A 20661-nucleotide genomic window follows, 5' to 3' on the forward strand; every position below is an offset into this window, starting at 1 on the left:
ATGATGTAAAGTAATTAGCCTCCAACTAATAAAAATAAATGGAAAAAAAAAATAAATAAAGAGGCATGTCACGGGACAAAAAAAAAAAAAAAGAGTTTGGATTCTGACTACCTGGATTCATTTAACAAACTGCAGAGCCTACAAACTATAGAATGTTTGGCAGACTGCTTGCTATTCTACACCTCAGTTTCCTTAATAGTGAAATAAGCATAATAATAACAGTTAGTCCTTTGAAGATTCTTGTTAAGAATAAATAGAATACAATAGGGCATGGCATAGAGTAGATGTCTAGAACATATGAGCTCTTATTAGTAGTACAAAACAGGAAACTAAGGCCCAGAGAGATTAAGTGTTTCCTCTGAGATAATTTAATTGGACTGATGGCAGAATATTATTAAAATGGATCCTCTAATTTTTTTATGTTTCAGTTTCTTTTCCATTTAGAACACTCTATTTATAGTCTGGAGAAATTACTTTCAAAGGAAAAAGTGATATAGCAAAAATCCTTCAGATAAGCACAGTCTAGATTTAAAAGAAGGAAAAGAGGAATTTTCACATGTGTGTGTGTACATGTATGCATGTACACACACACATACACACACACACACACACCAAAATAAGAAGCAAAATGTATGGATGGAAGGTGGGTGACAAGTGACACAAACACAAAACCTCCAATTAAGACTTTTTATTATGACACAATTCATTAGAGCATAATTAAATTTCTTATTAAATGATTAATCATAAGGTTAGAAGAAAAGGTCGTGTTGAATGTTAATTATACATCTTTTAAAGAATTTCAAAGATGTGAACAGCAGTACTCTCACAGACTGTCAGCTGTTGCAAATTAAAGGCACTAGGCATTATCTTTAAAAATACAAACTACATATATCCTTTTACTAATCAATATAATGTGGAAGAATCTGTCCTACAATTAATTTGCACAAGTGTGCAAAAATGTGCACAAAAGGACGTTTATTGGTGTACTACTGGCAATACCAAATATTGGGGAAAAAAATCATACATTCATTAGTGGGGAAATTATGATTGTGGCACATTCGTGTAATAGAGTAAACAAAATGACAACAAAAGTTGCTCTAGATAGATTATTAAATGAAAAGACAAATCAAAGTATACAAGAATCTGTGCCAGAATAACCTGTATCTTCTTTTTAAAACAAAAGATAAAGATACATGAATGTGTTTGCACAAAAAATGCTTCAAAGTTACACAAGAAACTTAACAGCGGTTAGCTCTGGTAAATGGGATTAAGGTCAAGAAGACAAGAAGATGGATAGGAGTGAACACTTAACTTTTCTTCAGTGACATGTGAGCTTCCCAGGCGGCTCAGCTGGTAAAGCACCTTCCTGCCAGTGCAGGAGATGCAAGAGACGCAGGTTTGATCCCTGCATCGGAAAGATCCCTGGGTTGGGAGAAAGACATGGCAACCTGCTCCAGTATTCTTGCCTGGAAAATTCCATGGACAGAGGAGCCTGGTGGGCTACAATTCACGAGGTCACAAAGAGTCAGACACACATATATACACACATATACATGTATATATTTATATACTATGTAGAGTTTATATATTATATATATAATTTTTTCATATATGTATATGATTTTTAAGTTGAAAGAAAACAATGTTACAAGAAATAAAAGATTATGAAGAAACAGTTCAACAGGCATAACGGAGAACAAATTTAAGAGTAGAGAACTTATGTATAGCAGAATTCTTACCTGACACTTAGCACTACAGTATTTGGCGATTCGGCATTGAGAGCATCGCATCAGCTTTTCCTTCCTGTTAAAGAATAAAAATAAAGTTAAAAAATAAAGTTCACATTAGGAAATGAATGAGAATCATATATGGCTGAAGAAAGAAAGAAAATGTAAGTCATCATGCTGACACCAAGATGTTCCACTCACTCCATCTGTATAGTCCATGAGACTTAGATTTTCACAGTGATGAACTTCTTCTTTTAGTGTGAGACTAGTGACTTTTTAAAAAAACTAGTGTTCTTTTTTAAAAATTGTGGTAAAATATATGTAACATAAAATGTGCCACTTTAACTATTTTTAAGTGCATAGTTTTAGTGGCATTAAGAACATTCACATTGTTGTGTAACAATCTCCACCACTAAAGTTCTTTTTAACATAAATTTAATGAAAATACAGAGATTCCCACTTAGGCAAAAAAATCACTTTAAGAGAGTTTTTAATCTCTGCATACAAAATTCAGAATCCAGTCTATCAACTAACTCAAAGTATCCTATGCCTTTCAAATATAAAAACTGCCCAAGTTTAAATTTGTCATGTAGGTTAATTGTAATATACTCTTTCTAGGAAATGATTTTTAATTTCCATTAAATTCAATTACTATTTTAAACATGCTAAATTGAGACACACCAAAGTTATGTCCCCCTAGGTCGCCTGAGGAATAAAAAAGTCAAAACAAAGAAATACTTTATTATAAAATGAAACAATAAATTTGATGATGAGACTCATAGTGACAAATAATAGACAGGACTCTGCATGCATGCTAAGTCACTTCAGTCATGTCTGACTCTTCACAGTCCTATGGACTGTAGCCTGCCAAGCTCCTCTGCCCATGGGATTCTTCAGGCAAGAATACTGGGATGGGTTGCCATTTCCTTCTCCAGAGGATCTTCCCAACCCAGGATCAAACCCCTGCCTCCTGCAGCTCCTGCACTGACAGCAGATTCTTTACCACTAAGCCACCAGGGAAGCCCACATTATAAAATAAAAACAATAAATCTGATGATGCAATTCACAGTGATAAATAACAGACAGGACTACAGATACTTTCAAGGTGGCCAAGAGCATTAAAAGTCAAACTATAATACTAATATCAGTAATGAAATAAGAAGAAATCTTTCTAAGCACTTCTGATGTGCCAGGTATGGTTCAAACTTCTTTATATCTATTGACTCACTTCAGACAATTCTGTAAGTAAACAGTTTTATTATGCTCATTTAAGAGATACTTCAGTACATTTTCAAGAGATAAGAAGTAGATGACTAAAAAAAAAAGAAAAAAAAAGAAGTAGATGACTAAGGAAACGCACCATATAAAGTGCGATGCAGTAGGTGACACTGAAAGGGTAAGAACAAAAACCACAGAGAATCAAAACATGAATATATCAGGTACCTCACTCACAGGAGAACAGAGTGAGATAGGAGCATATAACACCGGGAGAGGTTAAAGGTCTAAATAAAGCAAAGTCAAAACACCTCCTTCCCCCAAGTGTAGATTTACAGCTGTCAGATATCAACATTCCAAACAACAACCCAAATCCAAACAATACGGCCTTAAAGTCCTTGTTTTTAATGACCATACTCCACTACCACTACTAGACAAAACTGGATCAAAGCAAAATCCACCCATGGGCAATTGATGAGACATGCTTCAAATAAAAGAACACACAAATTTGGGATGAGAAGAATATGATGGGCAAATAGTAACTTTAATATTAAAATTTAATTAATACTAATAGAAAAAAGCCTATGTCACTATATCAGTATCAGAAAAAAAAAAAAGATGTTAAGGCTAAAAATATTACTAGAGATGAATAAGTCAATACACAAAGATTAAGAGATTCCAACCACCAGGTAATAGTACCCAGCAAAAAGTGTACCCAGTCTAAAAATATGTAAAGTAAAAGTATTAGATCTAAGATAAAAATGAGGAATACATAATAAATTAGTACAAGTAAAGCCTTTAAAATAGTACCTGGAATATACTAAGTACCATACCAGTATATCACCATAACAGTTATCACTGTAACAAGTCTTTTTCAGGAAGTCATAGATCAAGCAGATAAAGAAGGAGGAGCTCTACAATTTATTTGATTTCATGTAACACACAGACCCTTGCACCTTTTATATGCATGTGTATTCACACACTCTCCTCAGGCACTCACTGGCCTTTTACAACATATGCCCACATACTAGGCCACAGAGCAAATCTCAAAAATTACAAAGAATCAATATATATATATATATATATATATATAACTTTCTCCAACAATAAAAGAATTAAGATTAGAAATCGGCATCAAAAATCAAGCCAGTAAAATGTCATATTTATGGAAATTTAAAAGCTTGCCTCTATATAATTCAACAATCAAAGAATTGTCATGAAAACTAGAAAATAGATTACATAATTTAAAAAAAAACTCAAAATGTAATCTAAAGCAATACTAAAAGGAACATTTATAGCTTTAAACGCTTACATTGATTGTAGTGGTATAACTTTTTAATCTCTTTAATGCTCCTCATTAAAAAAAAAAAAAAAGACAGAGTAAGTAGGAAATAGGAAAAGCTAACCATCACTCCCCAACCTGGAAAGGTACAACAAAACCAAAAATATTATCAGAAAAAAAACACTACAGGCTTCAAGAATTGATTAAATCAGCATATTTGTGGGAGAAAACAAAGGCAACTTCCAACAGACTTGAAAACAGAAGAAGTTCCAAACTGCCAAAAGATATCCAGCAGAAAGTCTGTCAAGCCAATTGGAGAACTTCCACCAAAATTGGGAGAGAATGCTTTCTGCAAGAACACTCCTAAGGACAAGGTCCCTGGGGCGCTTCTGAATCCTGCCTTTCCTTAGACCTGGCTCCTCAGATTTTTCCTCGTTTCCTTTTTTCTTGTCTAAGTTGTTCAGAGGTTATTTCTGCTGCCTGCAAATAAAGATCCCCAACTATATAAAACGTTTCATCTCAATTTTTAAAAATAACAAGCAGAATCAAAACACCCAGGAAGGTCAGTGGTGAACCTGGTAGCAGGTATTAAAGTCTCACCTCCCCTCTCCATAGCTTTCAACCACAGACTTTTATGAATTTTAGCACAGACAAAATGAATAGCAGGATGATTCAAAGTACTTGGATAATTTAGTTGCCATTTGATGCATAAAGAAAAATTCTTTAATATGAGTTATTTAAATGTTTTGGGTTATTTTTACACATCATATAACTATATAAATAAACTTAACTTCTCAAGTTTCAAAAAAAATAAAAAACAAAAACAAACAGTCAACTGAATCCAAGAGAAAAGTTGTGTCTTTGATTAGAGGACCCACTGAGCCTTTGAAGAGTTACTGTTTTTCTCTGTTGGGTAAGGTTCAGAGTAATAGCATACTGGTAAGGTTTCCCTACAGAGAAAAAAGCTGGGCAGCAGAGGGAGAGAAAAATAAGTGTTAGAAACACAGCCACCAGACAGCTTAAGAAAACATTCTCTTTCTCTTAAAAATCAACATATCATTTCTAATTGAAAAATTCATATTTTTCTTTAAAAAATCAGAAATGTACAGGTCAAATAAAAAGCAGAATTAATTAGAAGCCCCTGAATAAAAAGGATCACCTATTCTAGGCAGTTCCAGAGGCTAAAACAAGAAATACTGAATGGAAGGTAGAGACAGGCAGATTTTGTCTAAAGGTAAAGATCTTTGTGGCAACAGCTCAAAATTCAAAAGAAATGCCCCCAAAACAGTGGAGTTCTCAGTCTTCTGACATGTTCAAGGAGAATCTGGTACATACATTTACAGACACGATGTAAAGGAAATTCTAGCACTGCAAAGGAACATGAGTTAAGTTTCCTTCTAATTTCAAATTAATTGGTTTTCCTCCTCTTGTATAAGCAACAAATATAAACTAAATTTGAAGACAAAATTTGGGCATATTATAAGGCCAAATATAATAATCTCAGAGGAGTACAAAAGTGAGGAAAACATCCTGTTTGCAAACTGATTATCTCAAGAGTGCATCTAGAACTAGAATTTCTAAATAAAAAAGAATCTAAAGAAACAGGTTAGGAATGTATCAGTAACAGCAAACTGATTAATTTTTATCTATTCTTCCCCTCAAGAGACAAATAGTAGTATGCTACCTCTAAACTAGAGAAGATATTTTATTGTATACTAAAATAAATGGAAGTTTTAGATCCCACTGCAAAAAAGCAAAAAGGGATCCCTTATCACTTGTTCATATAAACTCAGATATGTTATTAAACACAAAGTCAACTCAGAGAAACTTCTCAGCTTGCTCAGTGCCCCAGAGAAAGTGATTCATGGAGCATAAGTGAAGTCTTCTCTTCCAAGTAAAAGTTGGCTCATAATTAGTTTCTCCAATAGCCTATGTAACTGAAGTATGGAAAAGAAATAAAAGTCCGGCAAAATTAATTGTTCTTCTAGTATACAAGTTAAAAATTTATACTGTTGACTCCTAAACAATGCAGGGTGTAGGGGTGTTGACCCTACGTGCAGGCGAAAATCTGTTTGTAAGTTAATAGTGTGGCCCATGTATCCAAGGTTCTGTATCAACAGATTCAACCAAACTCAAACCATGTAACACTGTAGAGTGTATTTAGTGAAGAAAAAAAACAAACAAAAAAAAACCTCTGCATATGAGTGGACCTATACAGTTTAAACCTGTGTTATTCAAGGGTCAACAAGGGTCAGCTGTATGTGGATATAGAGGAAACCGGTGTCTCTAAGAAATGAAACAAATAAATTGGAAGACTGAGATTGACCTATATACACTACTATATAAAAAATAGATAACTAATAAGGATCTGAATTAAATTCACCCATTCTCGTCCATTTTAGTTCACTGATTCCTCATATGTCAATGTTTACTTTTGCCATCTCCTGTGTGACCATGTCCAATTTACCTTGATTCATGGACCTAACATTCCAGGTTCCTATGCAATACTGTTTGTTATAGCGTAGGATTTTACTTTCATCACCAGACACATCCACAACTGAGTGTCATTTCTGCTTTGGCCAAGCCATTTCAGTATTTCCAGAGTTACTAGTACTTGTCCTCCGTTCTTTCCCAGTAGCATATTGGGCACCTTCCAACCTGGGGGGCTCATCTTTTTGTGTCATATCTTTTTGCCTTTTTACACAGTTAATGGGGTTTTCGCAGCAAAAATAATAGAGTGGTTTGCCATCCCCTCCTCCAGTGGACCATGTTTTCTCCTAACTGTCCACTATGACCCATCCATGTTGGGTGGCCCTACAAGGCATGGCTCATAGCTTCCTTGAGTTATGCAAGCTCCTTCACCATGACAAGGCAGTGATCCATGAAGGGTGAATTTAATTCAGATAACCACTGTATCTACTACTGTGGTCAAGAATCACACAGAATAAATGGAGTAGCCCTTATAATCAACAATACAAAATCAAGAATATGAAATGCAGTACTTGGGTGCAACCTCAAAAAAAAAAAACAGAATGATTTCGGTTTGTTTCCAAGGCAAACCATTCAACATCACAATTAACCAAATCTATGCCTCAACGACTGATGTCGAAGAAGCTGAAGTTGATCAGCTCTACGAAGACCTAGAAGACATCCTAGAATTAACACCAAAAAATTATGTCCTTTTCATCATAGGTGATTAGAATGCAAAAGTAGGAAATCAAGAGATACCTGGAGTAACAGGCAAGTTTAGCCTTGGAGTACAAAATGAAGCAGGGCAAAGGCCAAGAGAATTATGTGAAAAGAATGCACTGGTCATAACAAACACCCTTTTACAACAACACAAGAGACAGTTCTACACATGGACATCACCAAATGGTTAATACAAAAACCAGATGGACTATATCTTTTGCAGGCGAAGATGGAGAAGCACTATGCAGTCAGCAAAAACAAGACCTGGAGCTGACTGTGGCTCAGATAATCAGTTCCTATCCAATTCAGGCTTAAACTAAAGAAAACAGGGAAAACAACTAGGCCAGGCAGGTATGACATAAATAAAATCCCCTATGATTATACAGTGGAGGTGATGAATAGATTCAAGGGATTAGATCTGATAAAAGAGTGCCTGAAGAACTATAGAGAGAGGTTTGTAATATTGTATAGGAGGCACTGACCAAAACCATCTCAAAGAAAAAGAAATGCAAGAAGGCAAAGTGGTTGTCTGAGGAGGCTTTACAGATAGCTGAGGAAAGAAGAAAAGTGAAAAGCAAGGGAAAAAGGGGAAAGATTTATGCAACTAAATGTAGAACTCCAGAGAATACCAAGGAGAGCCAAGAAGGCCTTCTTCAATGAACAATGCAAAGAAATAGGGGAAAGCAACAGAAGGGAAAAGATTAGAGATTTCTTCAAGAAAACTGGAGATATCAAAGGAACATTTCATGCAAAAATGGGCACAATAAAGGACAAAATGGTAAAGACCTAACAGAAGCAGAATAGACCAAGAAGAGATAGCAAGAATACACAGAAGAAATGTACAAAAAAGATAATAATGACCCAGTTTGGTCACTCACCTAGAGCCAGACATGCTGGAATGTGAAGTCAAATGGGCCTTAGGAAGCACTGCTGCCAATAAAGCTAGTGGAGGCGATGGAGTTCCAGCAGAGCTTTTTAAAATCCTAAATGATGATGCTATTAAAGTGGGCTTCCCTGGTGCTCAGACGGTAAAGAGTCTGCCTGCAATGCAGGAGATCTGGGTCCAATCACTAGGCTGAGAAGACCCCCTGAAGGTGGGCATGGCAACCTACTCTAGTATTCTTGCCTGGAGAATCACCATGCACAGAGGTTGGGCTACAGTCCAGAGGGTCGTAAAGAGTTGGACACTACTGAGCGACTAAGGATGGCACTTACAACGTCACCAAATCTGAAAAGCCAGCAGTGGCCACAGGACTGGAAAATGTCAACCTTCATCCCAATTCCCAAGAAGGGCGGAACTAAAGAATGTACAAACTACTGAACAATTGCACTCACTTCTCATGCTAGAAAGGTTATGCCTTCAACCTTTCAACAGTATGTGAAACAAGAAATTCCAGATGTACAAGCTAGGTCTAGAAATAGCAGAGGAACCAGAGATCAAACTGCCAACAGTTGCTGGATCATAGAGAAAGCGAATGAATTTCAGAAAAAAACTCTACTTCTGTTTCATTGACTATGCTAAAGGCTTTGACTGTGCTAAGTTCAGTTCAGTTGCTCAGTCATGTCTGACTGCAATCCCACAGACTGCAGCATGCCAGGCCTCAATGTTCATCACCAACTTCCGGAGTTTACTGAAACTCATTTCCATTGAGTTGGTGATACTATCCAACCATCTCATCCTCTGTCATCCCCTTCTCCTCCTGCCTTCAATCTTTCCCAGAATCAGGGTCTTCTCAAATGAGTCAGTTCTTCGCATCAGATGGCCAAAGTATTGGAGTTTCAGCTTCAACATCAGTCCTTCCAAAGAATATTCAGGACTGATTTCCTTTAGGATGGACTGGTTGGATCTCTTTGCTGTCCAGGGAACTCGCAAGACTCTTCAACACCACCATTCAAAAGTATCAATTCTCTGGTGCTCAGCTTTCTTTATAGTCCAACTCTCACACTCATACATGACTACGGGAAAAACCATGGCTTGGACAAGACGGACCTTTGTTGGCAAAGTAATGTCTCTGCTTTTCAATATGCTGTCTAGGTTGATCACAACTTTTCTTCCAAGGAGCAAGCATCTTTTAATTTCATGGCTGCAGTCATCATCTGCAGTGATTTTGGAGGCCCAAGAAAATAAAGTCTCTCACTGTTTCCCCATCTATTTGCCATGAAGTGATAGGACCAGATGCCATGATCTTAGTTTCCTGAATGTTGACTTTTAAGGCAACTTTTTCATTCTCCTCTTTCACTTTCATCAAGGCTCTTTAGTTCTTCTTCACTTTATGCTATAAGTGTGGTGTCATTTGTGTATCTAACGTTATTGATACTTCTCTCGGCAATCTTGATTCCAGCTTGTGCTTCATCCAGCCCAGCGTTTCTCATGATGTACTCTGCATATAAGTTGAATAAGTAGGGTGACACTATACAGCCTTGATGTACTCCTTTCCTGACTCGGAACCAGTCTGTTGTTCCATAGACAGTTCTAACTGTTGCTTCTTGACCTGCATACAGATTTATCAGGAGGCAGGTAAGATGGTATGGTATTCTCATCTCTTTAAGAATTTTCCATAGTTTGTTGTGATACACACAGTCAAAGGCTTTGGCATAGTCAGTAAAGCAGAAGTAGATCTGTTTCTGGAACTCTCTTGCTTTTATAATGACCCAATGGATGTTGGCAACTTGATCTCTGGTTCCTCTGCCTTTTCTAAATCCAGCTTGAACATAGAGAGTTTCACAGTTTACGTACTGCTAAAGCCTGGCTTGGAGAATTTTGAGCGTTACTTTGCTAGTGTGTGAGAGGAGTGCAACTGTGTGGTAGTTTGAGCATTCTTTGGCATTGCCATTCTTTGCGATTGGAATGAAAACTGACTTTTTCCAGTTCTGTGGCCACTGCTGAGTTTTCCAGATTTGCTGGCATATTGAGTGCAGCACTTTCACAGCATCACCTTTCAGGATTTGAAATAGCTCAACTGGAATTCCATCACTTCCACTAGCTTTGTTCATAGTGATGCTTCCTAAGGCCCACTTGACTTCACATTCCAGGATGTCTGGCTCTAGGTGAGTGATCACACCATTGTGATTATCTGGGCTGTGAAGATCTTATTTGTATAGCTCTTCTGTTTATTCTTGCCACCACTTCTTAACATCTTCTGTCTCTGTTAGATGCCTACCAGTTCTGTCCTTTATTGTGCCCATCTTTGCATGAAATGTTCCCTTGGTACCTCTAATTTTCTTGAAGAGATCTCTAGTCTTTCCCATTCTGTTGTTTTCCTCTATTTCTTTGCATTGATCACTGAGGAAGGCTTTCTTATCTCTCCTTGCTTTTCTTTGAAACTCTGCATTCAAATGGATATATCTTTCCTTTTCTCCTTTGCCTTTTGCTTCTCTCCTTTTCTTAGCTATTTGTAAGGCCTCCTCAGACAACCATTTTGCCTTTTTGCATTTCTTTTTCTTGGGAATGGTCTTGAACACTGCCTCTTGTACAATGTCACAAACCTCCGTCCATAGTTCTTCAAGCACTCTTTCTATCACATCTAAGCCCTTGAATCTATTTGTCATTTCCACAGTATAATTGTAAGGGATTTGATTTAGGTCATACCTGAATGGTCTAGTGGTTTCCCCTACTTTCTTCAATTTCAGTTTGAATTCGGCAATAAGGAGTTCATGATCTGAGCCACGGTCAGCTCCCAGTCTTGTTTTTGCTGACTGTATAGAGCTTCTCCATCTTTGGCTGTAAAGAATATAATCAGTCTGATTTCAGTATTGACCATCTGGTGGTGTCCATGTGTAGAATCTTCTCTTGTGTCATTGGAAGAGGATGTTTGTTATGACCAGTGTGTTCTCTTGGCAAAACTCTACTAGCCTTTGCCTTGCTTCATTCTGTACTCCAAGGCCAAATTTGCCTGTTACTCCAGGTATTTCTTGACTACCTACTTTCGCATTCCAGTCCCCTATAATGAAATGGACATCTTTTTTCTGTGCTACTTCTAGAAGGTCTTGTAGGTCTTCATAGAACCATTCAACTTCAGCTTTGTCATCATTACATAGACTTGGATAACCATAATGGTTATAATGTTGAATGGTTTGCCTTGGAAATGAACAGAGATCATTCTGTCGTTTTTGAGATTGCATCCAAGAGCCTCTTGATAAAAGTGAAAGAGGAGAGTGAAAAAGTTGGCTTAAAGCTCAACATTCAGAAAACTAAGATCATGACATCTGGTCCCATCACTTCATGGCAAATAGATGAGGAAACAGTGGAAACAGTGGCTGGCTTTATTTTTCTGGGCTCCAAAATCACTGCAGATGGCAATTGCAGCCATGAAATTAAAAGACACTTACTCCTTTTTTTGAAGGAAAGTTATGACCAACCTAGACAGCATATTGAAAAGCAGAGACATTACTTTGCCAACAAAGGTCCATCTAGTCAAGGCTATGGTTTTTCCAGTGGTCATGTGTGGATGTGAGAGTTGGACTATAAAGACACTGCACACCAAAGAATTGATACTTTTGAACTGTGGTGTTGGAGAAGACTCTTGAGAGTCCCCTGGACTGCAAGGAGATCAACCAGTCCATCCTAAAGGAGATCAGTCCTGGTTGTTCATTGGAAGGACTGATGCTGAAGCTGAAACTCCAATACTTTGGCCACCTCACGCGAAGAGCTGACTCATTGGAAAAGACCCTGATGCTGGGAAAGATTGAGGGCAGGAGGAGAAGGGGAAGACAGAGGAAGAGATGGTTGGATGGCATCACCAACTCAATGGACATGGGTTTGGGTGGACTCTGAAAGTTGTTGATGGACAGGGAGGCCTGGTGTGCTGTGGTTCATGGGGTCAAAAAGAGTCAGACAAGACTGAGCAACTGAACTGAACTGAACCGCATTTCAGACTCTTTTGTTGACTGTGATGGCTACTCCATTTCTTCTAAGGGATTCCTGCCCACAGCAGTAGATATAATGGTCATCTGAATTAAATTCACCCATTCCTAATCAGTTTGCTGATTCCTAAAGTGTCTTGCCATCTCCTGTTTGACCACTTCCAATTTGCCTTGATTCATGGACCTGACATTTGAGAATCCTATGAAATATTGCTCTTTACAACATCGGACCTTGATTCCATCCCCAGTCACATCCACAACTGGGTGTTGTTTTTGCTCAGCTCTGTCTCTTCATTCTTTCTGGAGTTACTTCTCCACTGATCTCCAGTAGCATATTGGACACTTACTGACCTGGGGAGTTCATCTTTCAGTGTCCTATCTTCTTCCCTTTTCATACTATTTATGGGGTCCTCAAGCCAAGAATACTGAAGTGGTTTGCATTCCCTTCTCCAGTGGACCACGCAGAGATCATAACGAGCTGTGAAAAACTCTTGAAGAGATGAGAATACCAGACCATCTTACCTGTCTCCTCAGAAACCTGTATGCAGGTCAACAACCAACAGTTAGAACCTGACATGGAACAATGGACTGGTTCAAAATTGAGAAAGGAGTACGTCAAGGCTGTACATTGTCACTCTGCTTATTTAACTTCTATGCAGAGTACATCATGAGAAATGCCAGGCTGGATGTGTTACAAGCTGGAATCAAGATTGCCGGGAGAAATTTCAACAACCTCAGATATGCAGATGATAATCACTCTAATGGCAGAAAGCAAAGAGGAACTAATGAAAATCTTGATGAGAGTGAAAGAGAAGAGTGAAAAAGCCATCTTAAAACTCAAAATAAAGAAAACTAAGATCATGACATCCAGCCCCATCACTTCATGGCAAGTAGGAGGGGAAAAAGTGGAAGCAGTGACTGATTTTCTTTTCATGGGATCTAAAATCACTGCAGATGGTGGCTGCAGCCACGAAATTAGAAGACAACTGCTTCTTGGAAGGAAAGCTATGAAAAACCTAGGCAGTTTGTTAAACAGAAAAGACATCATTTTGCCAGCAAAGGTCCATAGTGAAGGCTGTGGTCTTTCCAGTAGTCATGTACAGGTGTGAGAGCTGAGCACCGAAGAACTGATGCTTTCAAATTGCTGTGCTTGAGAAGACTCTTGAGAGTCCCTTGGCCACCAAGGAAATCAAACCAGGCAATCCTAAAGGAAATCAACACTGAATATTCTATGGAAGGACTGAAGCTAAAGCTCCAATACTTTGGGCACCTGATGTGAAGAGCCAACTCATTGGAAAAGACCCTGACCCTGGGAAAGACTGAAAGCAGAAGGAAAAGAGGGTGATGGATGATGAGTTAGTTGGATGGCATCAGTGATTCAAAGGACATGAACTTGGGCAAATTCCTGGAGATGGTGAGGGACAAGGAGGCCTGGCATGCTCAGTCCACAGGGTCACAAAGAGATGACTTGGCGACTGAAAAACTACAAATAAGGACTTACCATATAGTGCTGGGAACTCTACTCACACTCTGTAATAGTCTATATGGGAAGAGCCTCTAAAAAAGAGTGAATACCTGAATGTGTATAACATTCATTTTGCTATACACCTGAAACCAACACAACATTGTAAATCAACTATACTCTAATAAAAATGTTTATAAAAGAAACCAAAGAAAGGGAATTAAATAGTTCCCTTAAATACCAACAACTGCCCACTCCAGTATTCTTGCCTGGAGAATCCCAGGGATGAGAGCCTGGTGGGCTGCCGTCTATAGGGTCACACAGAGTTGGACACGACTGATGTGACTTAGCAGCAGCAGCAGACTACTGTTTAAGGGAACATCTGTCCTTCTTGGCTATCTGAGGGGGAAAAGCATCCTTACTATTCAGAAACTGCCCTAAAATAATATAGGCAGTTGCCAGGTAGAAAGAAGTTCCCTGGAAAGGATATTAAAAAATGAACAAACTCCACTGACTGCCAAATTTCATCCAGCCCCGGCACCTACGGAATCCATTTTAAACTTCCTCTAGAGGAAAAAAAAGAGTGCATCTACAACACATTCATAGGTAATATATTTACTACACAGGGTTTTTCCCTAGTAATACACCTTGATGTCCTAGAAGTTTCCCAGTATGTCTAGCAGTTGGATGTCTTCTTGAAAGTCCATTCTCACTATGGAAGGTAACTGGCTCACCACTGACCAATCAGCTACAGGCAAAGGCTCGGCCACCACAGAAAAGCCAGGTGACCCCCCTACCTGCTGAAGCACACTCATCTAGATGGAGCAGAGTCCAGTATGATCAGAAGCAACACAGAGACTAGTGTGTGTCTGTAAAGCTTCCTTATTCACAGTGAAGATCCCTGCCCAGGGATCTTCTGCACACCGAGTATCTCAAAGACTGGATTTTAATTTGTGGCTGATCACTGTGGAAATGCAGTTTGTAGCTGATTTCTTTGGGAAGAAGTCTGAGCTAAGAAAAAGACCAGAGCACATGCAGTAAAGCCTGTACCACTTACAGTTGCTAGAGTGTTGACTTACGGGATGTCTAATTTAGTACACTAGGCTTTTATACAAGTTTTAAAAAAGATTCTCTGAACAGAATTCCTATTAAAGTATTTTTTATATATTTAAGACCCAAGGTGCTCTATGATGTATGAGAAATAGTGAATGTCATGAGCAAACTCTAAAGAATAAAAACTCTCCATCTGTTTTTAAATGGAGAAAGCCAAAATAAATAAGTGAAGGAAGTCTAAAGACAATTTTTAAAACAAAAATCCCATAGAAATATTTATTTACAGGATTTTTATGTTTGTAAACTGCTTTTAAGTCTCAGAATTCATTAGAAATGTTAATGCCACTTTACCAAGTTTCTGGCTGTTTCTCCCTGGAAATTTCTGAAGCAAAAGAAATTCTACACTATGAAAAAGAGATTATCCCAAATAAAATCATGTCATTCTATTCAAGGATAGTGTAACATCTACTCTGGCCAAATAAAATACACTGGAAAATGCTAAACATAAAGAACTCCTTTAGGCATAAATATTTATAATAACACGTTAAAGGGATCCTCCATTTTTGTTTTAAAATGATAATTGTGCTGGTTTGGGCCCAAAGGCCTTTTTAAAAATTAAAGAGATTCATATCCACCATCTACCTAACTATCCAATGGTTTTTAATACAAAACAGCAGAGGTGATCAAAATAATATAGATTTATATCACAGGATAACAGAATTGGTTTGGATTCCTTTTTCTATAGTCCCTATCACTTTATTTCCTATTTCTAATACTTAAATTCCAAAACAAGAAAATGTAATGGTTAACATTTCAGGGAAAATGAATCTGTGATTCACAGGCACCATCACATCCTTGAAGAAACACAAGTAATTTAAACCCAATTAGCTCTTAGAGAAAAGCACAGTAAAGTATTTGAGACAAGTTAGTCAAGACAGGCTGACCACCTTACTCAGAAACTTCTTTTTTTCACTGTCTTTGTCCTCCTAAAGTTGTCCCTCTAACATCTGGAACAAGACAAGGATGTCCACCCTCACCACTTTTTTAAACATAGTTTTGGAAGTCCTGGCTACAGCAATCAGAGAAAAAAAGGAGTAAAGGAGTCCAAATTGGAAAGGAAGACGCTAAACTGTCACTGTTTGCAGATGACATGATAATATACACAGAAGATCCTAAAGATGCTACCAGAAAACTACTAGAACCACCAATGAATTTGGAAAAGTTCCAGGTTACAAAATTAATACACAGAAATCGGTTGCATTTCTATACACTAACAACAAAAGATCAGAAAAAGCAATTCAAGAAACACTTTCATTTACCATTGCATCAAAAAGAATAAAACACCTAGGAACAAATCTGCTTAAGGAGGCCAAAGACCTGTACTCCACTGTAAGATCCTGATGAAGGGATTAGTGTTTTCATAAGAGAGACCCCAGAGAGATAGATCCCTTATCCCTTCCACTACGTGAGGACAAAGTGAGAAGGTGCCAGCTATGAACTAGGAAGAGGGCCCTTACCAGAAAGTGACCATGCTGGCACCTTGATCTTGGCTTCCAGAACTGTGGGGAAAAGTTTCAGTTGTTTATAAACTAGCCAGTCTGTGGCATTTTGTTAGAGCAGCTGGAAAGGACCTAGACACTAAACCCACGCCCTACCAGCAGTGTAACTTTGTATCCCCTGGTAGCCTCAATTTTCTGCTCTGTAAAGTGAGAATGAGTGATTATTCATAAGACTGTGGGGTAGGCTACACCAGGTAACTTACATAAAGTGTCTGCTAACAAAGTATTGGAGCATAGAGTGAAAACTGAGGCTTTTGAGTATATTTGCAAAGTCTCAAGATAATTTTGCCTATTTCTATGCCATGGGTGAAAATCCCACGCCCCTCCCATGGTTACTAAAAAAGCAAAACCCACAAATGCCACAAATCTGATCATCCCTTTCAAGCACACAGACAATTCACCATTTTTCTGAAACCCACATGTACCCATAATACATGGGTATTTGCCTCTAGTTTCAAAATTTGACTCGCATCATAAGTGTTTCACTGCTCAATTTACATTCACTAAAGTCTGTATTTGCTACTGTTTTTAACTTGATCAGAATGATTAATATCAAAGTGGTCTGATTCAAGAAGCAAAAAACATTTTATGAAAGTTTCATTTGTGGAAATTAAAATCAGAGAAGGCTGTTATATCTTCAATAATATTAAAAGGCAATGATAGCTCCTAAAATTCTGTTTGTTTTATGCAAAGTAATATCTGTTATAGGTTAAGGAGAAATTAACATTTTTGCAAGAGTTAGATTTAAACTCTCATTATATGTTTCCCCTCAAAACTGGATACTGTGAGCTGTGCTATGGGTCATTCTAACAGCTAAGAATTGAAACCTGGAGATTTAAAGATGTTTTCTAGGCAAAGGACCCATAAGTGAAGAAAGCTGTGACCAAAATGAATTGTTGAAGAGGGATTTGTTCCAGTGACAGCATCTCTGTTTCTAAATAGGAAATCTCTTTGGCCTAGTCGAATAATACAATTCTGATAAGTCTAAGAGACATTAATACATTCAATTTCCCTAAGTCATCTTAAAATCTAAAATAGTTTTAAATCAGGATGAAGGAAAAAAATGCTTTTGCCTAAAGACTGAAATCAGATATGCTTTAAATACATAAGTATTGCTATTATAAATATCATACTGCATAATCATAAAAATAAAAGCACCATAGGTAAAATTTCAAAGAAGGTACAAGAAAATCTGGTCAATATTTTCATTAATATACTATAACCTAAGCCTTCAAAATGGCAAAAGATGTTCATCTTGGTTTCAAATTCAGAGTATACTTTATCAGTATGAAGGAATCATCAATCATGCTTCCTCTGGTTAAAAAATAAAACAGCAGCATATTTCCATTTTAGCTCCAACAGTGAGAAATCCAAAAGGCAAATTCACCATCTAATCATATTAATCTGTTCATTTCAGAGGCCTAGAGACCATTTTTTCCTTCTAGCTACTTTAAAATTTTCCTGTTATATTTTATAATTAAGCATATTACTTTATTTAACTTTTAACTCTAAATTTCCTCAAGTCCTCTTGGAAGTAAGTAATAATGAAATCTCAAATAACTCATTCTCAAGTTTGAATAAAGTGGCATTTTAAATTTATATATATAAAAAAAAGAAAACCACTCTGCAGACCTAGTCCCAAAGAAACCTTAAAAGACAAGCCCATAGAAGACAGAGAATTAAATGTTTCATCAGTCAATTCATTATAATTATTAATTCCCAAGATATTTATAAAGAGAATGATCATCAGCTGATAGCCAACTAATGAGAGTTAACAGGAGTGATTGTAAGGGTTTTCATGCCCATGTGGCCCTCTTACAGCGAGTAGGTGCTACGCCAATACAAGATGTTCTCATGGCTCCACAATATTACACTCACTATTATACTTATCAAAAACCTTTCTGAGCTTGATAGCACATTGTGATAAAATGTACACATCACTGCAAAAGACTTAAGACTACAATTTATTTGCAACTCAGTATGAATTACCTTAATCAGATAATCATATTATTTTTCTCTAAAAACTTAGCTGAGGTTTCTGGGAATAGAAATTTTGCTTTGAGAAGGTATAGGAAGGGGAGAGAACTACCAGAGTGTTCAACATGAAAAAAGGTCTAGAGAGAAAAGACAGGAGAAACTATGACAATGGACCAAAATGGAAGTTAAAAGTGTACAAGAAGACAATTTCATTTGCCCTGAAATTTCTCAGTATGCAAACAGGTATGAACTAGAGAAGGTAAACTGAGCATAAAAGCTCTAGAAGAAGCAAACTTTAATCCTAGCTGCTTCATTTATTGCTCTACAAATGACAGTAATAAATATGAATCTCTGTCCTTAAAGTTGTAAGCTAGTCTAATCTATAATAGTAATAATAAAGGCTACCTAGAAAGTTGAACAGATTTTTCACATTACATATACTTTATGAAATTAAGTTCTTGAAATGTGAGGGGGAAAAAAAGAAAAAGAAATAGACCAAATTGTTTAAATTTTTCTTTGAGTGATACAAATTGGGGTGATTTTCCCTGTTTTTCCTCTTTTCCAATTTTATGTAATAATATTATTTTACTTCCATAACCAAATAAGCATAATAATGAAAAGCCAATATGTACTACTATTTAATTACTTTAAATTGTTCTTGGTCTAAGGCAGGACACAGACAAAGAGATTGAATTTGAATTACAATTTATTACAATGTTGGGAATAGTAAACACAAATGTATACTTTGTTTAAACAAAATGTAAATGAAATTATATTTTATTAATTGATTTTATTTTTTACTGGTGTTTGCTACAAATGGTAGTATTAAAACGTAAAATATTTTTACTTAGATACTATATGAGAACCTGATAATTTGAGTGAAGTAAGCCAGAAAGATAAAGACCATTACAGTATACTAACACATATATATGGAATTTAGAAAGATGGTAACGGTAACCCTATACACAAAACAGAAAAAGAGACTCAGATATATAGAACAGACTTTTGGACTCTGTGGGAGAAGGCGAGGGTGGGATGTTTCAAGAGAACAGCATCGAAACATGTATATTACTTAGGGTGAAACAGATCACCAGCCCAGGTTGGATGCATGAGACAAGTGCTCGGAGCTGGTGCTCTGGGAAGACCCAGAGGGATCGGGTGGAGAGGGAGGTGGGAGGAGGGACTGGGATGGGGAATACATGTAAATCCATGGCTAATTCATGTCAATGTATGACAAAAACCACTACAATATTGTAAAGTAATTAGCCTCCAACTAATAAAAATAAATGAAAATAAATAATGATATCTATGTTATCATAGTATATTTTAAAACATTTTCTAGAGTTAATATCTTTCAACATATAAAACAATAATTTCTGAAAAGGAATAATATAAAAAAATTTTTTTAAAGTTCGATCAAATGAAATTTAGGCTACTCAGTCATTTTCTGAACACAAGTTTCAACTTCAACTGATGTTTCATTTTTTATTATTTTCTCTGACTTATTTGGACTTTCCTGTTGGTCCAGTGGCTATAACTCTGTGTTCCCAATGCAGGGGGTCTAGGTTCAATCCTGGGTCAGGAAACTAGATCTCATCTGCTGCAGCTAAGAATTTTCTGATTTATTCAACGTGAAGTTAATCCATATAAAGTAAAATTTCTTTATTCTCTTACATTATCTTTCACTTTGACTTGGACCTAGCCAGTCAAAATACCACTTTTAAAAAAATTTCAGCTCACTTATCCTATCTTCTGTCTCTGTTATTCTACTCATGGTTCCCTCCAGAGTGTTTTTGATCTCATTTATTTCATTATTAATTTTTAATTGACTTTTTTTTATTTCTTCTAGGTCCTTGTTAAACATTTCTTGCATCTTCTCAATCTTTGTCTCCAGGCTATTTATTTGTAACTCCATTTTGTTTTCAAGAGTTTGGATCATTTTTATTATCATTATTCTAAATTCTTTTTCAGGTAGATTCCCTATTTTAACATTTATGAGGTATATGCTATATACATATAACATAAAAAGTAACTGTTACTGGTGGTTCATAATTGTTCTACTTATTTAATCCTCACAATCTGAAGAGGTTGATACTATTATTGTCATCCCTTTTACAGATGAGGAAATTTTGGCAAAGACATGTTAAGTAATTTGCCCAAAGCCACCAAGATGTTAAGCTATTGAGCCAGAATTCAAGCCCAAATAATCTGGCACCAGACCCTACACGCAAATTAATAATATGAAACTGCCCCTCTGTTGTTGGATTAAATATACAAAAAATTAAAAATTGCCTTTGTCCATTCAAAAAAAAAATTTCAGATGCAAATGGAAAA

At 36.8% G+C, this 20661-nt stretch overlaps 1 protein-coding gene across 4 annotated transcripts in view; it reads right to left on the reverse strand.

Annotated features, from left to right (window-relative positions):
- The window catches only part of SMYD3 (SET and MYND domain containing 3), a 716821-nt gene that overhangs the window by 559715 nt on the left and 136445 nt on the right, over nt 1–20661 (reverse strand). For all 4 annotated transcript variants that reach the window (XM_070474406.1, XM_070474407.1, XM_020915229.2 and 1 more), the window contains exon 2: nt 1740–1803. In XM_070474406.1, the coding sequence (XP_070330507.1) occupies nt 1740–1803 (64 nt within the window). The remainder of the gene's footprint in view (nt 1–1739; nt 1804–20661) is intronic.

Source organism: Odocoileus virginianus, chromosome 11, assembly GCF_023699985.2.
Source record: "Odocoileus virginianus isolate 20LAN1187 ecotype Illinois chromosome 11, Ovbor_1.2, whole genome shotgun sequence".
NCBI lineage: Eukaryota > Metazoa > Chordata > Mammalia > Artiodactyla > Cervidae > Odocoileus > Odocoileus virginianus.